The 14,624-nt window shown below is 37.4% G+C and overlaps 1 protein-coding gene and 1 pseudogene across 4 annotated transcripts in view; one reads left to right on the top strand and one right to left on the bottom strand.

Annotated features, from left to right (window-relative positions):
- Window positions 1-14,624, top strand: part of Usp34 (ubiquitin specific peptidase 34) — a 191,773-nt gene that overhangs the window by 75,763 nt on the left and 101,386 nt on the right. For all 4 annotated transcript variants that reach the window (XM_052734681.1, XM_052734680.1, XM_052734682.1 and 1 more), the window contains 5 exons: window positions 1,856-1,945; window positions 2,961-3,056; window positions 6,894-6,976; window positions 11,664-11,818; window positions 13,157-13,270. In XM_052734681.1, the coding sequence (XP_052590641.1) occupies window positions 1,856-1,945; window positions 2,961-3,056; window positions 6,894-6,976; window positions 11,664-11,818; window positions 13,157-13,270 (538 nt within the window). The remainder of the gene's footprint in view (window positions 1-1,855; window positions 1,946-2,960; window positions 3,057-6,893; window positions 6,977-11,663; window positions 11,819-13,156; window positions 13,271-14,624) is intronic.
- Window positions 7,289-11,655, bottom strand: LOC128108292 (ATP synthase F(0) complex subunit C2, mitochondrial-like; annotated as a pseudogene).

Genomic DNA, 14,624 nt, shown 5'->3' with positions numbered 1-14,624 from the left:
AAAAAACTGTTGTTGAAATTGTATTCTATAAACAATTTGGAAATTTGCTTTTGTGGTTCTGATGATACTGTTCTCTATTTTTCCTTTGTGGTTTCTCATTGATTTTATTTTTGTAAAGACAAATGAAATTGATGTGTTCTATTTTAGGTAAATTTTTCGGAAAAATAAAAACCATTAATGATGACTGGAGATGTACAGTGATAGAATATATATCTAGCATGTGCACGGCCTGTTCTATTACCAGCAACACATATACTTACATATACATATATACCTAGAAATAAAACCAGTAATGCTGGGCCAGTGAGATGATTCAGTACGTACAAGCACATGCTCCCTAGCCTGGACCCACCTTGTGCTTCCCCCTCATACAGGTTCTCCACACGTGCCGGGGTTCAAGTGTGAGTGCACACAAGCCGTTAGATAGAGACATATTTGATAAATAAGTCAAAACCAGTTGTTCTTCACGAAGCTTGAGAGAGGATTATTTGATGATGATTCTAGATTATAAACTGTAGATTCAGCCTAGGCGATAGAGTGCTTGTTTAGTTTGTACAAACCTAGGTTTAATGCCCAGCACGTAAACCAGGACTAGTGGCTCATAGGTTATCGCTCAGGTGATCAGGCTTGTTCAATAAGTAATTTTTTTCTTACTGAGCCGTTCTATTGGAAAACATGTTTGACTATTTCAAAACACTTATAAGTCTTAAATATTTATTTAAAGTTTTCACTTAGTTCTTAGATGTCATTAGACATTATTTTTATTACTGTTCCTTTACTCTTTAGTTTATACCAGTGTGGTGTATTCCTCTCTAGTTCCATTAAATACTGTTTTCTTTTTCAGTTGTTTTGCTTTTTTTCTGCCTTCATACTTTTATGTGCCATTTTATATTTTTATATTCCTTGAAAATCTTGTCTTTAATTTCTTTGGCTTATTTTAAAAGCAACTATAGCCAGGTGGTGGTGTATGCCTTTAATACCAGCACTCATGAGGTAGAAGCAGGTGGTTCACTGTGAGTTCCAGGCCAGCCAGGGTTACACAGAGAAACCCTGTCTGAAACCCCCCCTCCCCCCTCCAAAAAAAATTAAAGGCAACTGTATTTAGTATATTTGTGTAGTTTTTCATGTATAAAACAAAGGGTGTTGTACAGAAACCTCCTGCTGCCTTTACTGCACACACAGTGGGCATTCCCCAGGACTTCACTAATGTTAGGCAGATGTGTGTTATTGAGCTCTCTCCCAACCCAAAGGTCAGACCTTCTTCGGTTGAGGCATCTCCTCAGCAGAGTGACTCCCTCTCCTTTCACGTTGATCTTTAGAATATGAAGTGCACTTTGTTTAAGAAACATTGTTTATGAGGCAGTGAGGATCCGTTTTTATGTAAATAATATAGTAATTTGGGAAAAGTGATAACTATCATAAAGTTTATTTTATATATATATATATATATATATACTTTAAAAGTCTCTTTCACCTTGGATTTGAACCAGATATTTTTACTTTGTTTAGTTGGGTTTTTTGTTTGTTTTGAGACAGGTTCTCTCTGTATGGCCCTGAGTGGCCTGGAACTCATTTGTAGACCAGGCTAGCATTGAACTGACAGTCTCCTGAGCGCTGGGATTAAAGACGTACATTACCTCACCTGCTCCCTAAGTCTTATTATAAGTCTTGGTTTGGAAATTTGAAACTTGAATTTTTGCCTAAAAATATAAAGACATTAAAAACAATTATTTTTGTAAGGGTATATTTATATGTAAAGTACATTGAGAACTTTTAAGATTCTTAAGGACTGGGTATCTGTGACAATCTAGAGTTACTTGTTTTATTCTATGAATATGTGCTTTTACTGTTTCAGATCAGTAGTGATTTCACTTCGTCTTCTTCCAAAACTGTTTGGTACTTTTCAGCAGTTTGGTAGCAGTTATGATACACATTGGATTACAATGTAAGTGAATAAGAGATACAAAATACTTTTTAAGATTTTTTTGAAAATAATATTATTAGGCTTTGTAGTATATTTTGCTGAGCCTAAGGGAAAAAGTTGGGTTTCATAATTTAAATATTTTGCTCCCCTTTTCTGTCTTTTAACCTTGTGAACATTATTTATTAGTAGATTTGTTTTCTTTGTAGTTTGAGAACAATACTGTAGCATTTGATGCTTTAACTCTAGGAGAACGTTTTTATTATATGTGACTACTGCAGAGACCTCCTGAAAAAGATCTGCAATAAAATAAACGCTCACCTTCTGTTAGTTTTCCTATCACTAGAATATGGTACAAAATCATCTTATAGTGAGCATCCTACCACTACCTTACTGTTCCCTTGTCCTTACGGAGGAGTCAGGATTAATGAATGCTAAAACAGTTCTTTCAAGGGTAATGCTCTGGTAGGAAAAAGCTCTGAGCTCTTGTGCCTAACTGTTACCAGTTCCTCAGCAGTTGGTCTATCATATATCTGTCACACTCTCTAATCTCTTAGGCTGTTTTGCTACGTGGTTGCTGGAAATTGAACCTGGGGTTCTTTAAGGAGAGTAGCCAGTGCTCTTTACCACCAAGCCATCTCTCCAGCCCAATTAAAAAAAAAAAAGAAAAAATATGTTTTTTGTAACAGGGTCTTATTATATAACTTTGGCTAGCCTGAAACTTGTTAAATAGAACATGCTAGCCATGGATTCATAGAGGTGGACCTGCCTCCCATGTGCTTGGACTAAAGGTGTTATGCTGTCAGCTGGGCATGACATGTCTTTAATCCCAACAGTCTGAGGCTAGCTTATTCTATAGAACAAGTTCCAGGACCGTCAGAGCTACACAGAGAAACCCTGTTTTGAAAAACAGCCAAACCAAATCAAAACAACAACTTATACATTTGAAGATTTCTTACACTTTCTCCATTTCAGGCGTATCTTTTGTTCTCGGGCCCTTTCCCTTGTAAAAATTTTTATTTTCTTCTTATTGGGCCAGGTGGGCAGAAAAAGAACTGAACATGATGAAGCTTTTCTTTGACAATCTGGTGTATTACATTCAAGGTATCAGAGAAGGAAGACAGAAGCATGCATTGTAAGTACTTTTTCGAGTAGGTTACATGATTTCTTGTCCTTTGATAGATAATTTTCTGCTTTCTTTTCTTTGATTAACATGTAAAAAGTAACTTTTTATGTAAAATTGTAAGAGGAAAAAAATCAAAGACATTATGTTACAAGATTTTCATGATATTATTCCCATAATTCTTAGTAAAGTTTGGTTGTTTTACTTGGAACTTGGTTAACTTTAACTACTCAAATTAATTGGAAGTCATTATTGTTAGTTAAAAGTAAACATTCTCCAGAAAGGGTTAGTGTTTTTCTAATGTAGTAATATTTTTATTTTAAAGTTTGTAAATATATTTTTAAGTTGTTTATTTTACTTTATGTGTTTGCACATAAAGTTCTGCCTTCATGTACACCCATGAGATTTGTATGCATTCCTTTCATGCCTGGTGTCCACAGAGGCCAGAAGTGGGCATAGGATTCCCTGAAACTAGAGTTACAGATAGTTGTGAACTCTACCAAACACATGCTGGGAATTGAATCCAGGTCCTCTGGAAGAGCAGGCAGTATTCTTAACCATTGAGCCATCTCTAGCCCTAGAGACCTTGTCTGGAAAAAGATAGGGTGGAGAGTGATTGATGAATATTGTCATCTGTCCCCTTACAACTGCATGAGTGGTGTGCACACATCATCATCTTCTTATACTTGTACACAGTAATCAATAAAAGAATTAACTGCCAATCTTTTAAAGATGTACAGCAGCCCATTTGAGCAAAACAGTCTCCTTTTACAAATAAGAGCACTAAAGAGGAAACAATAGATAACTTACCCAAGGCCACACATGTAGTGAAGAATGGAGCTGGGATTTATGTCTTGAGTAGTGTATAATCTTTATTTTATTTACTTTTCAAGCAGGATTTTCTTGGCCTGAAAATCGAGGCTGATTTGACCTTAACTTTAGAATACTCTCTTAGTGATGAAATCTCACCAGGCTAGAACTCTTCGTGTTAAGTACTACACATTGCCATCAGTATATTCTTTCATATTCAGAGTAGAGAGGTATTATCTGGGCTGCCTTAGTGTACGTTCTCTATTTCTCCAGGCTGTGTGATAATATTCATTTTTAAAAGCACACTGATCTCATGAATTTGGGGCATTTTTCACCCCTTATGGGGATTATAATATAGAAACGTTGAGATTTGGCCAAGGGGGGAGGGGAAATACTGTTGGATAGGAAGGGAAATTCATTTCTTACACAAGCATATTAGCAAATTTCTTGAGTCCCAGGGTTCCTTAGATAAAAGACTTACCTATTTTGGTATTAAAACTCCAAAGAGGGTGGTTTATGTTACTTGTTTACTTTTTATTTATGTTGTGTATGTGTATGTTAACAGGTATGGGTGCGTGTGGGGAGGGGAGATGAGGTCAGCCTCAAGGAGTGTTCCTTTCGAACTGTCTACTGTATTTTTAAGATAGGATTTTGCTGGTGGATTAGGATGTCTCAATAGTCAGCCCCACTAGATTCTCTAGTCTCCACATCTTCTGTTCTAGATTCTGGATTGTAAGTGCACAGACATGGATTCCCTTCCCTGCCTTTTCTTTCCTTTCCTTTTTTTTTTTTTTGGTTTGTCGAGACAGTGTTTCTCTGTGTAACCCTGAAGGTCCTGCAACTCACTCTGTAGACCAGCTGGTCTAGAGCTCAGATTATGTGGCTCTTTACATGGGTGTTGGGGAATCAAAGATCAATCCTTATGCTTGCATGATGTCACTTGATTCAAACTGAAGTCATTTGGGAAGAGGGAACCTGGCTTGAGAAATTGTTGTTAACTGGCTGGCCTTGGGACATGTTGTTGGGGTAGGGGAACTTCTTTAATGACTAATGTGGGAGGGCCCAGCGCACTGGGCATGATGCTGCCCCTGGTAGATGGTTGTAGGGTGTGTAAAAAAGGTTAAGAAAGCCATGAAAAGCAAAGCCCATAAATTCCATTCCTCTCTATTTATAATGCCTCTGCTACAAAATTCCTGTTTATTTAAAGGCTAGAAGATACTAAAGGCCTTGAATTTATCTCGATAGCGTCTTAGGTTGTGAGTTGCTTCCTACTTTGCCTTTCCTCCTGTCTCCAGCTGTTCTCCTTTTCACAAAGAAGCACCGATACATTAAATAGCCACTGAAGAGCAGAAAAGGTACCCCATGACCTTAGTCTTCAGAGTAGCACTTTTCAGCCTATGGGTCGTGGCAACCCCTGTTAGGGTTAAACGACCCTTTCACAGGGATCTACTAAGACCGTTTGGAAACACAGATAATTATGAGTCATAAGAGTAGCAAAATTATAGTTATAATGTAGCAAAGAAAGTAATTTTATGGTTGGCCGTCACCACAGCATGAGGAACTGTATTAAAGGGTCCAAACATTAGGAACATTGAGAACCACTGTTGTAGTTTTTTGTTTGTTTGTTTGAGACAGGTTTCTCTGTATAATAGTTCCGGCTGTCTTGGAACTTGCCTTGTCGACCAAGGCTGGCTCGAACTCACAAAGATCCACCTGCCTCTGCCTCCCAAGTGCTGGGATCAAAGGCATGCGCCACCACGGCCAAAACTTCTAACCTTCAATCTCTAATAGTGACATTTATGACACTGTTGAAATTTTGCACTTAGTAGAAAATTATAAGCATTTCTATTACAAGGTTGTTGGAATTATCTGTTAACTGGGTTATAGATTAGAGTTTAGGTTGGCAGCTGCTATATGTTGGCAAAGCAATTTGAGCAGTGTGCAATGTGTCTTTTGTTCTGTAACAGAGGTAAGAACTCTGATCATAGAAACTGGTCCTTCAAAACACAGTTCACTGGGTTGCTGAAGGGCTCTTCAAATGAAAATCCAATTGTTACTCTCACTCCCTACACTGTCCCTGACCTTTCAGTGACCCCTTTTCTATCTGTAACATTCAGAACTCTTATTTGTGGTATTCAGACTGGTTACATTGGGGTCATTGTCAAAATCTTCCCTTTCCTTAGAATGTGGTGTTTTGCAGATGCATAAAAACTCTGTTCCTAGAAAACTATGTGAGCTCATTTACTGAACAGGCTCATAGCAACTCTTACATTACAATTAAATTTTGTTTAGTTAATTTTTAGATTTGAAATAAAATTCGTAGCATCAACTTTGTATAAGATATTAGTACAGATGGACCATGTAGTCTTTCATTTATTAACTTTTAATTTATGTGGATATCATATAATTTTAAAATACCATTTCTTTTGTTTATTGATGATTTCTCACATACTTTTTTTTTCCCTTTTGAGTTTTTTATTTACATACTTAAAAAAAACTAACTTGAATCCTGGAGAGATGGCTCAGTGATTGAGTACTGGTTGCTCTTACAGAAGACCTAGGTTTATGGTGGCTTATAAAGATCTGTATGTCCAGGATGAGGGAATCTGATGCCCTTCTAAGTTCTGTGAGCACGAGCAAACATTTATGCACATTAAATAAAAGAAATTAAATTTTTTTAAAGGCTTAAAAAAATAGCTAACTTGAAAATAAGTTTTGTTATATCCTAAAAATTTTCATGAACTTGTTAATGCATACAGTTGTATAATTAAGACAAAGGGGCATTGTATAAACTTTATAGAATTTCTGCTTTTTTGGCCTATGTTATGATTAGGAACATTAAATATCTTACTGTAAGATGTAGGATCTTGTTGAGTGTGGTAGCCTAAGACCTGTAATCCCAGTGATTGGCATGGTGAAGCAGGATGATTGCCTTGAGTTCAAGGCCATTTTTCATCTACAGTATGAAGACCTGTTTCAAAAAACCATGAAAAAAGAAGAATTGGGGCTTCTGTTAATTCTGTGAATGGTTCTTTGTAGGTACAGCCATAGTGCCGAAGTTCAAGTTCGACTTCAGTTCCTAACTTGTGTATTTTCAACTCTGGGATCACCTGATCATTTCAGTAAGATTTTAATTTTTCTTACATTTGTTTGTGCTTGTACATGCATGTGCCTGTTTAAGGGTGCATGAGGAGATCACAGGACACCGTGAAGGAATCAATTCTCTCCTCCATGTGGGCTCTACATCCCTGACTTGCATCCCTTCCCTAGATGCTGGCATTAGATATTCCATTAGAACATTTTTGTAGACATTTCAAGTACAGAATCCCCATGACTTTTCATAATAATTTTTACTTCTTTGTGCTAACACTATTGAATAAACATTTACTATTGATATTTTCTTGTGGACTTTTTTTTTTTTTTTTTTTTTTTTTTTGGTTTTTCGAGACAGGGTTTCTCTGTGTAGCTTTGTGCCTTTCCTGGAACTCACTTGGTAGCCCAGGCTGGCCTCGAACTCACAGAGATCCACCTGGCTCTGCCTCCCGAGTGCTGGGATTAAAGGCGTGCGCCACCACCGCCCGGCTTCTTGTGGACGTTTTTATAGTATAAGCATGGCCATGATAAATTCCCTTTCTGGCTTCACTGCTTTCAAGTGTTTCTCAAGTGGTAAAGGACTCATCTTAAAGTAAAATATTGGGAATAGGAGAAAATAACACTTTAGAGTAACTATATCTTTCATCACTATTTTTGGAATCTTGTAATTTTAGTTAAAAACAGCCACAAACTTTATTCTTTGGGTTAATTTTTCCTAAAATTACTTGGGTTCATAGGTGGTATTTGGAAACTCCAGTTACATTTCAAGTCATGTAAGCTATTTCATTGATAATCTCTCTCTCTCTCTCTCTCTCTCTCTCTCTCTCTCTCTCTCTCTCTCTCTCTCTCTCTCTCTCGACCTCGCCCTCTCGCCCTCGCCCTCTCGCTCTCGCCCTCTCACCCTCTCGCCCTCTCGCCCTCGCCCTCTCGCCCTCGCCCTCTCGCCCTCTAGCCCTCGCCCTCTCGCCCTCGCCCTCGCCCTCGCCCAAGTACAAGTTGCTTTTGTAGATTTAAGAATGAGGCCAGGTCTGCATGACGGCTCTTCTTACATGGAAGAGGAATCTGGATTTTGTTAACTAACGCTCTTTTTCTGATTACACTGATGCTGGCTTTTCCTTTTCATGTCACCATGTCAGAATAGCTTCATTTGTTAAACGGTGTCTTTCATATGCTTTAGTTAAAATGGTCAAACTGATAGTTGTTTGCCTGAAATATGTCATCATCACTTTTTTTCCCATTAATACAGTATTTATTTGTCCTCTTTCTGTCAAACCCTGAGCCAAGCACTTTCCTGGGGAGGTACAGGAAAAGGAACACACTGCGCAGACGGGACATGAAAGAACTATGTGTGGGAGGTGGAAGTGGAGACAGCTGCTTCACATGGCGAAGAGGATGAGAAAGGCCACCATTAGGCAGAAGAGCCCCATGGCCTCTGAGAGGCAAAGCTCAGAACTGCATAGGAGATGAGCTGTTGCTTCAGAGAAGGGTTCCTGGCATGACAATGATGAGGCTCCCCCAAACAGTCACAGTCCCAGAGCCAGCCACCCCAACTGTAGCAGCCCCAGCCCCAATGAACTTGGCGGCTGTTTTGATGTCCCTAAAAATGACGCTAGTTTGGAAGCTGCAGCTAGGGATGAGTGAGGTCAGAGGTCGAGGGATTGCCAAGCTGCTGGGGTCCTCATCTGTCCGCATCTGTGGTTGGTTCAACTCCACTCAGCTGCTGAGAGGTGCTCCTCAAGGAGTGGGTGGAGATGAACTTGGAGCAGGCATACATTTTCAGCGGCGAGGGGCCAAGGCAGGAGAGCTGCTCTCAGGGTAGAGAGGACAGAGCATCATCACTTTTTAAAATGTCCTTAATCTATGCTAGACCATGTGTTTCTCTTGTTGGTTTAAGTCTGTAATTCCTTCACATTTAGACTATAAGATGTTCATCTAACATTGGAATACCAACAGATTTCAAAAATATAACATCTTTTTTATAGAATATTTCTGTTTTGTTTTATAAGGTTATTGTACCCCACTATGACTAAAAACAAAAAGAAACAAAATATAATATCTTATATGGAGATAGGAAATAAAACAAATAAGATCAGTATAAATAATTTCTGATAATTGCTAAGTTTTGTGTTTATTTTATGCAGTATAGCTTCTCTATAAAAAATTTAGTTGCTGTCTAGATAAAAAAGCCAAAAACAACAACAACAGCAACAACAAAACCCCACTCCTCCCAGAGAATAATAGTATTACAAATATAGTGTAGTGATGTTTAATTATACTTGGTACTCTAATACATCTAATTATGTAATTTACTATAATTAACCATAATAGTTTTTATTTTGTGGAATCTTTTAACTTTATTATCTTGTTCTTTTTTTTTCCTTTTTAACAGCCTAAATTGTTTAATAACTTATACTAAGCATTATCTGTAGTTTATGTTACCTCTTACCTTTTAAGATTTATTTTAATTCCTATTTTATTTATTTATTTTGGTTTTCCAGACAAGTGAGAGAGAGACAGAGACACAGACAGACAGACATACAGACATGTGTGCTGGTGCCCACCAAGGCTTGAGGAGAGCATTAGATCTCCTGAAGCTTTAATTAGAGGCAGTTTTGCACTGCCCAGTGTTGATGCTTAGAATTGAACTGTTTCTCTAAGAGCAGCAAGCACTCTTCACCACTGAGCCATCTTTTCAGCTCTCATGTTGGCTCTGAGCAACACACGTTCTTCTTAGAAAATAATCTACAACACTATATGTGATTTTTGAGACAGAGTTTCACTGTATGGCTGGTTGTCCTAAACTGCTTGTATAGCATTAATTGGCTTTGAACTTGAAATTCTTGTCTTATGACCTGAGTGCTAAGATTATAGTTGCTGAAGACGTAAAACATTTCAGAGTATATTGATACTTAGGTAAATGTCATTTGATTTCTTAGTAGGAGAGTTTGGTCATTCCTATTTTTTCATGCCCACCCCCAGAGTGTAGGAAACCACAGTAGGCTTTGGGTGATCTCATTAAGTTAAAAATCCTTTGAATTGTCTGTTTTGTTTTGTTTCTTTATTTAAAGCATATTCAGACTTGTGATTGCCTATAATGTTTTCTCTTTCATTCTACAGAGATTTATATTTGTTTTTCCTTGTTATATTTGGAAATCCTTTGATTTTTGGGTCAGAGTACTATGTATATGTCATCTGGATCTGGCAAACTTAATCCTTTGTATTTCATCATTTGCTGCATGCTTGCTTTGTGCTCATAAGGATTTTCCCATAGTTTATAGAAACAGTGGCTTTATCTCCTATGGACAGCCTTTGGATATGCTTTCTACTCTTGTGATCCTCAATTTAGAATTGAATCCTCAAAATGTCTGTGATTGCTTGTCTCCAGGTAAGACAGGTAATCCTGTCCATAAGATAGAAGAATTTTAAGTTTCAAGCCAATTGTTACCATAATACAGTGATGTATTCACATTTTACAAACCTGACACAATCCTTTTGACCTACTTGTATGACTCTTCTAGAATACTTTCCTTTTTTTGGTGTTGCCGAAGATTAAACCCAGGGGCCTCATCATGCACTAATGAGCTACATCCCCAGCTAGACGACTGTTTTCAAGTTGTGTGTTTTTAATTATGTAAGATTATCCATATGTAATATTTTGTTTTTATTTCATTTTTAATTATGTGTATGTTGTATATATCTATGTGTGGGTATGTGCATCTATGTGTGGGTCCCCACAGAGGCCAGAGATGTCCTCTGGAGGTATAGGTGATTGTAAGCTAATTCATGTGGGTTCTGGGTCCTCTGGAAGAGTTGTATGTGCTCTTAAACTGCTGAGTCATGTCTCCAGCTCTGATATTTCTGCTTTGATAGCAAATGTTAGTGCAATTTCTTCTCTCTCTCTCTCTCTCTCTCTCTCTCTCTCTCTCTCTCTCTCTCTCTCTCATCTTTATTTTATGTACATCGGTGTTTTGCCATGGGTGTTGGGTCCCCTGGAACTGGAGTTACAGACAATTGTGAACTGCCATGTGGGTGCTGGGAATTGAACCCGGGTCCTCTGGAAGAGCAGTCAGTGCTCTTAACCACTTAGCCATCTCTCCAGCCCCATAGTGCAGTTTCTTTTAAAATACTTTTTGTAAATTGCTGTCAGCTATCCAGGCAGTGGTGTCACTCACCTTTAATTCCTGCACTTGGGTGGCAGAGGCAGGAAGATCTCTGAGTTCTAGGCTAGCCTGGTCTACAGAGCAAATTCTAGGACAACCAGAACCACACAGAGAAACCTGTCTCGGAAAAAAAAAAAAGGGTATGCTTTCAGCTAGCTGCTGCTTTACATACATATTTGGCTCTAGCTGCTTTTAGTATAATGAATTAGGACCAAAATGTTCTGTATAATCCTGATTCAAATTTCCAGACATCATAAGGAATTATGAAAATCATAAGGAATTAATACTGAGCTAGTAATTACAACATATGTGTATTTTATGAAAAACAAACTATATATACACATGTGTCCAAAAATTGTTTTTTACATAACTTATAAGACAGAAGCCAGATGTGGTAAGTCACTATTTCATTAACTTCATACTCAATATTTTATCACTTGGAAGGTGTAGGCAGGTAGAATTCAAGTTGTAGGCCAGAATGAACTATGTAGCAGTATCCTATTTCTCACCTTCCCTTGAAAATTAATGAAGTACAAAATTTATCATTTCTGTTTAGGGTTAAGTTTAGAGCAAGTCGACATCTTATGGCATTGTTTAGTAGAAGATTCTGAATGCTATGATGATGCACTTCATTGGTTTTTAAATCAAGTTCGAAGTAAAGACCAACATGCAATGGGAATGGAAACCTATAAACATCTTTTCCTGGAGAAGGTAATTTCACATCTTAGAAGTTCTGTTTTTATATCTTCCTGTATGCATTTTAAGCCCTTGAAGAATGACTTCTGTAACATTCTTTGTCTTAGTCTTTCTTTCTTCTCCATAGCTTTTAAATGGAACAAATGCATCCGTTTTTGGTGATCCTTATTTATATAAGTTTTCCGATTCAAATTTTCCTGTCATGTTACCTTTTGTTTTTAACTAAGTGTAAATTTAGTTTATTTATAAATATAATCTATTTATTCAAGAATTTAGAGCAATTAGAATAATGTTTAAGGATGGCACTAATCACAAATGTTGGTCTTTGGGTGTTTATTTTTAAAAATGATTGTCAGTTTGAAATGTGTGCTCATAACAAGTATAAGATGTAAGTCTTTGAGTCTTCTTGAGTTAAATTCCCATAATGTCAGTCTGTCTTTTGGCCAACTATAAGCTAATACCCACATTTGTTAGCTACTTGGGAAGGCCTTGTAAGAGGTATAATGGTGATAGTATTGTCTGTGTTTCTGTTCACCATAATCAGATGTTGCATGTTGTCATTTCTATATAAACTGTAACATTCACAGCAATGATTGTTAAAACAGATGTGTGTTGGTTGTGGTACATGCCTATGATCTCAACATTTGAGAGGTTGGGGAAAGAGGATCAGGTGTTCAACAAAGGAAGTTGGAAGTCAACCTAGGCTGCATGAGACTATCTGAAAAATAAGTTTCTTTTTCCTCCCATTTTCTTTTTTTTTTTTTTTGGTTTTTCGAGACAGGGTTTCTCTGTGTAGCTTTGCGCCTTTCCTGGAACTCACTTGGTAGTCCAGGCTGGCCTCGAACTCACAGAGATCCGCCTGGCTCTGCCTCCCGAGTGCTGGGATTAAAGGCGTGCGCCACCACCGCCCGGCTTCCTCCCATTTTCTTAATGCCTTTTTTCTTGAGATTAGAAAAGTTCCCTGCAAATTCATAATGTCTCTGTTACAGTGTAATGAATGAGTTTTAGGTTAAGGTACAGATAGAATTGTATTTATCATAAATTTTGTCCTTTAATACTGCATTGAGCTACATATCTTGTAAATGTATAAAGTCATAGTATTTAATAGATGACAGAACGTTTTTATTTACTTCTCTTGATTTGTGTGTGTGTGTGTGTGTGTGTGTGTGTTTATAATTGAAGTACACATCAGGTAGGTGTGTCTGTTTGAAGCACACATCTCTTCAGGCTTTGCACGAATAGAATTTTATTTAAATGTTTAAGTTATCGCCAAATCTTTTTTGATAATATTCCTTTTATGTTGTCTTTTGTAAAATTAATAATGTAATAAAATAAAATCATTTTTTCCTTAAGATGCCCCAGCTAAAACCTGAAACAATCAGCATGACCGGCTTAAACCTGTTTCAGCATCTGTGTAACTTGGCTCGATTGGCTACTAGTGCCTATGATGGTGGTTCCAACTCTGAGGTAAGGCTGAACTTAATCACTTTGTGAGAGTTTGCTTGTCTTCAGATTAGATTACCAAGGTAACTTTCTATAAACTTTGACTATGATAGTTTAATTTTATTTCAAGTGTTGTGCCCCGCCCCCCAGACAGGGTTTCTCTGTGTAGCCCTGGCTGTATTGGAACCCGCTCTGTAGACCAGACTGGTCTCAGACTCACAGAGATCTGCCTGCCTCTGCCTCTGGAGTGCTCGGATTAAAGGCGTGCACATCCACCGCCTATTATTTCAAGCTTTAAATGTTTCATATTTTGGCTTTTAAAGCAAGTTTGGTGTTGTGGTTTTGTTTTATTTGCCTAAGAAAAGTATGCTTTCGTCTTGTTATTTGCTCTGTGATTTGTTTAGGAGAAAAAGTGCCTGTTCTGTTATTCTTTTTGCAGCTCCTGGAAAACATAATCAAGTATTGTATGAAAGACTTAATTTGTGTGAAATGACTTTAAAAAACATTTATTTGTAGTGCTCACACTTGTGCTTCTCTGGAAGTCAGAGAACAACTTATAGGTGTCAGCCTGCTTCTACCCCATGTATCCTGGTATAGCTAAGTCAGTCCACAGGTTTGGCAGCAAGCACTTCTGTGCACTGAACCATTTCACTAGCTCTGATGTCCAATATGTGTGCTGTTTGCCATAGCTAAGTTATTAGCTCTTTTATAGCAGAATATAATACTATATATGTAATTTACAGTGATTTTTTTTCCTTCTGGAATAATCTACATAGATCACTAATTAACTGCACATTCCTACAAACTTCTAGTCTTATCTTTGGCTTTAAAATGTTCCCCTTCCCAGATTGGATGGCTGCAATGTATTTGGATGATTGTTCCTATATTTTTCTAAAATAAACTTATTTAAAGGTCTTCCTTGTTGAACATTCTTCTGGTCAGCTAATTAGTAGCCTTTAATTTTTGTAGTATTATTTGCAGTTAAGTTTGTTTTTATATCAGGAGAAAATGGTTATTAACCTATATTATAAAGAGTCATTTTAGAGCTGGTGATGTAGCTTAGTTTGTAGACTGGTCTCCTAGCAGGCACAGATCCCTAGGTTTTAGTAGTAGTGCCACATAAACCAAGCAAGGAAAGTTGTGCACACCTGTAATTTCAGGATTTGGGAGGTAGAAAAAGGAGGATAAGGAATTTAGTTTCACTCTTGGCTACATAGTGAATTCAAGGCCATCCTGGATTACATGAGATGTTGTCTCACAAAGTAATAATTTTGTTTATAGCTACTGTGTTCTTTCCTATCTTCCTACTATTGCTTTTTCTTTTTTAGTGATGTGGGGCTTTTTTTTTTTAAGATTTACTTATTCATGTACATATGTG

This window comes from Peromyscus californicus, unplaced genomic scaffold, assembly GCF_007827085.1.
Source record: "Peromyscus californicus insignis strain IS unplaced genomic scaffold, ASM782708v3 Scaffold_13__1_contigs__length_99412109, whole genome shotgun sequence".
NCBI classification, from domain to species: domain Eukaryota; kingdom Metazoa; phylum Chordata; class Mammalia; order Rodentia; family Cricetidae; genus Peromyscus; species Peromyscus californicus.
The sequence above is the reverse complement of the archived record's forward strand: the minus strand, read 5'-3'. Positions and strand labels throughout refer to the sequence as shown.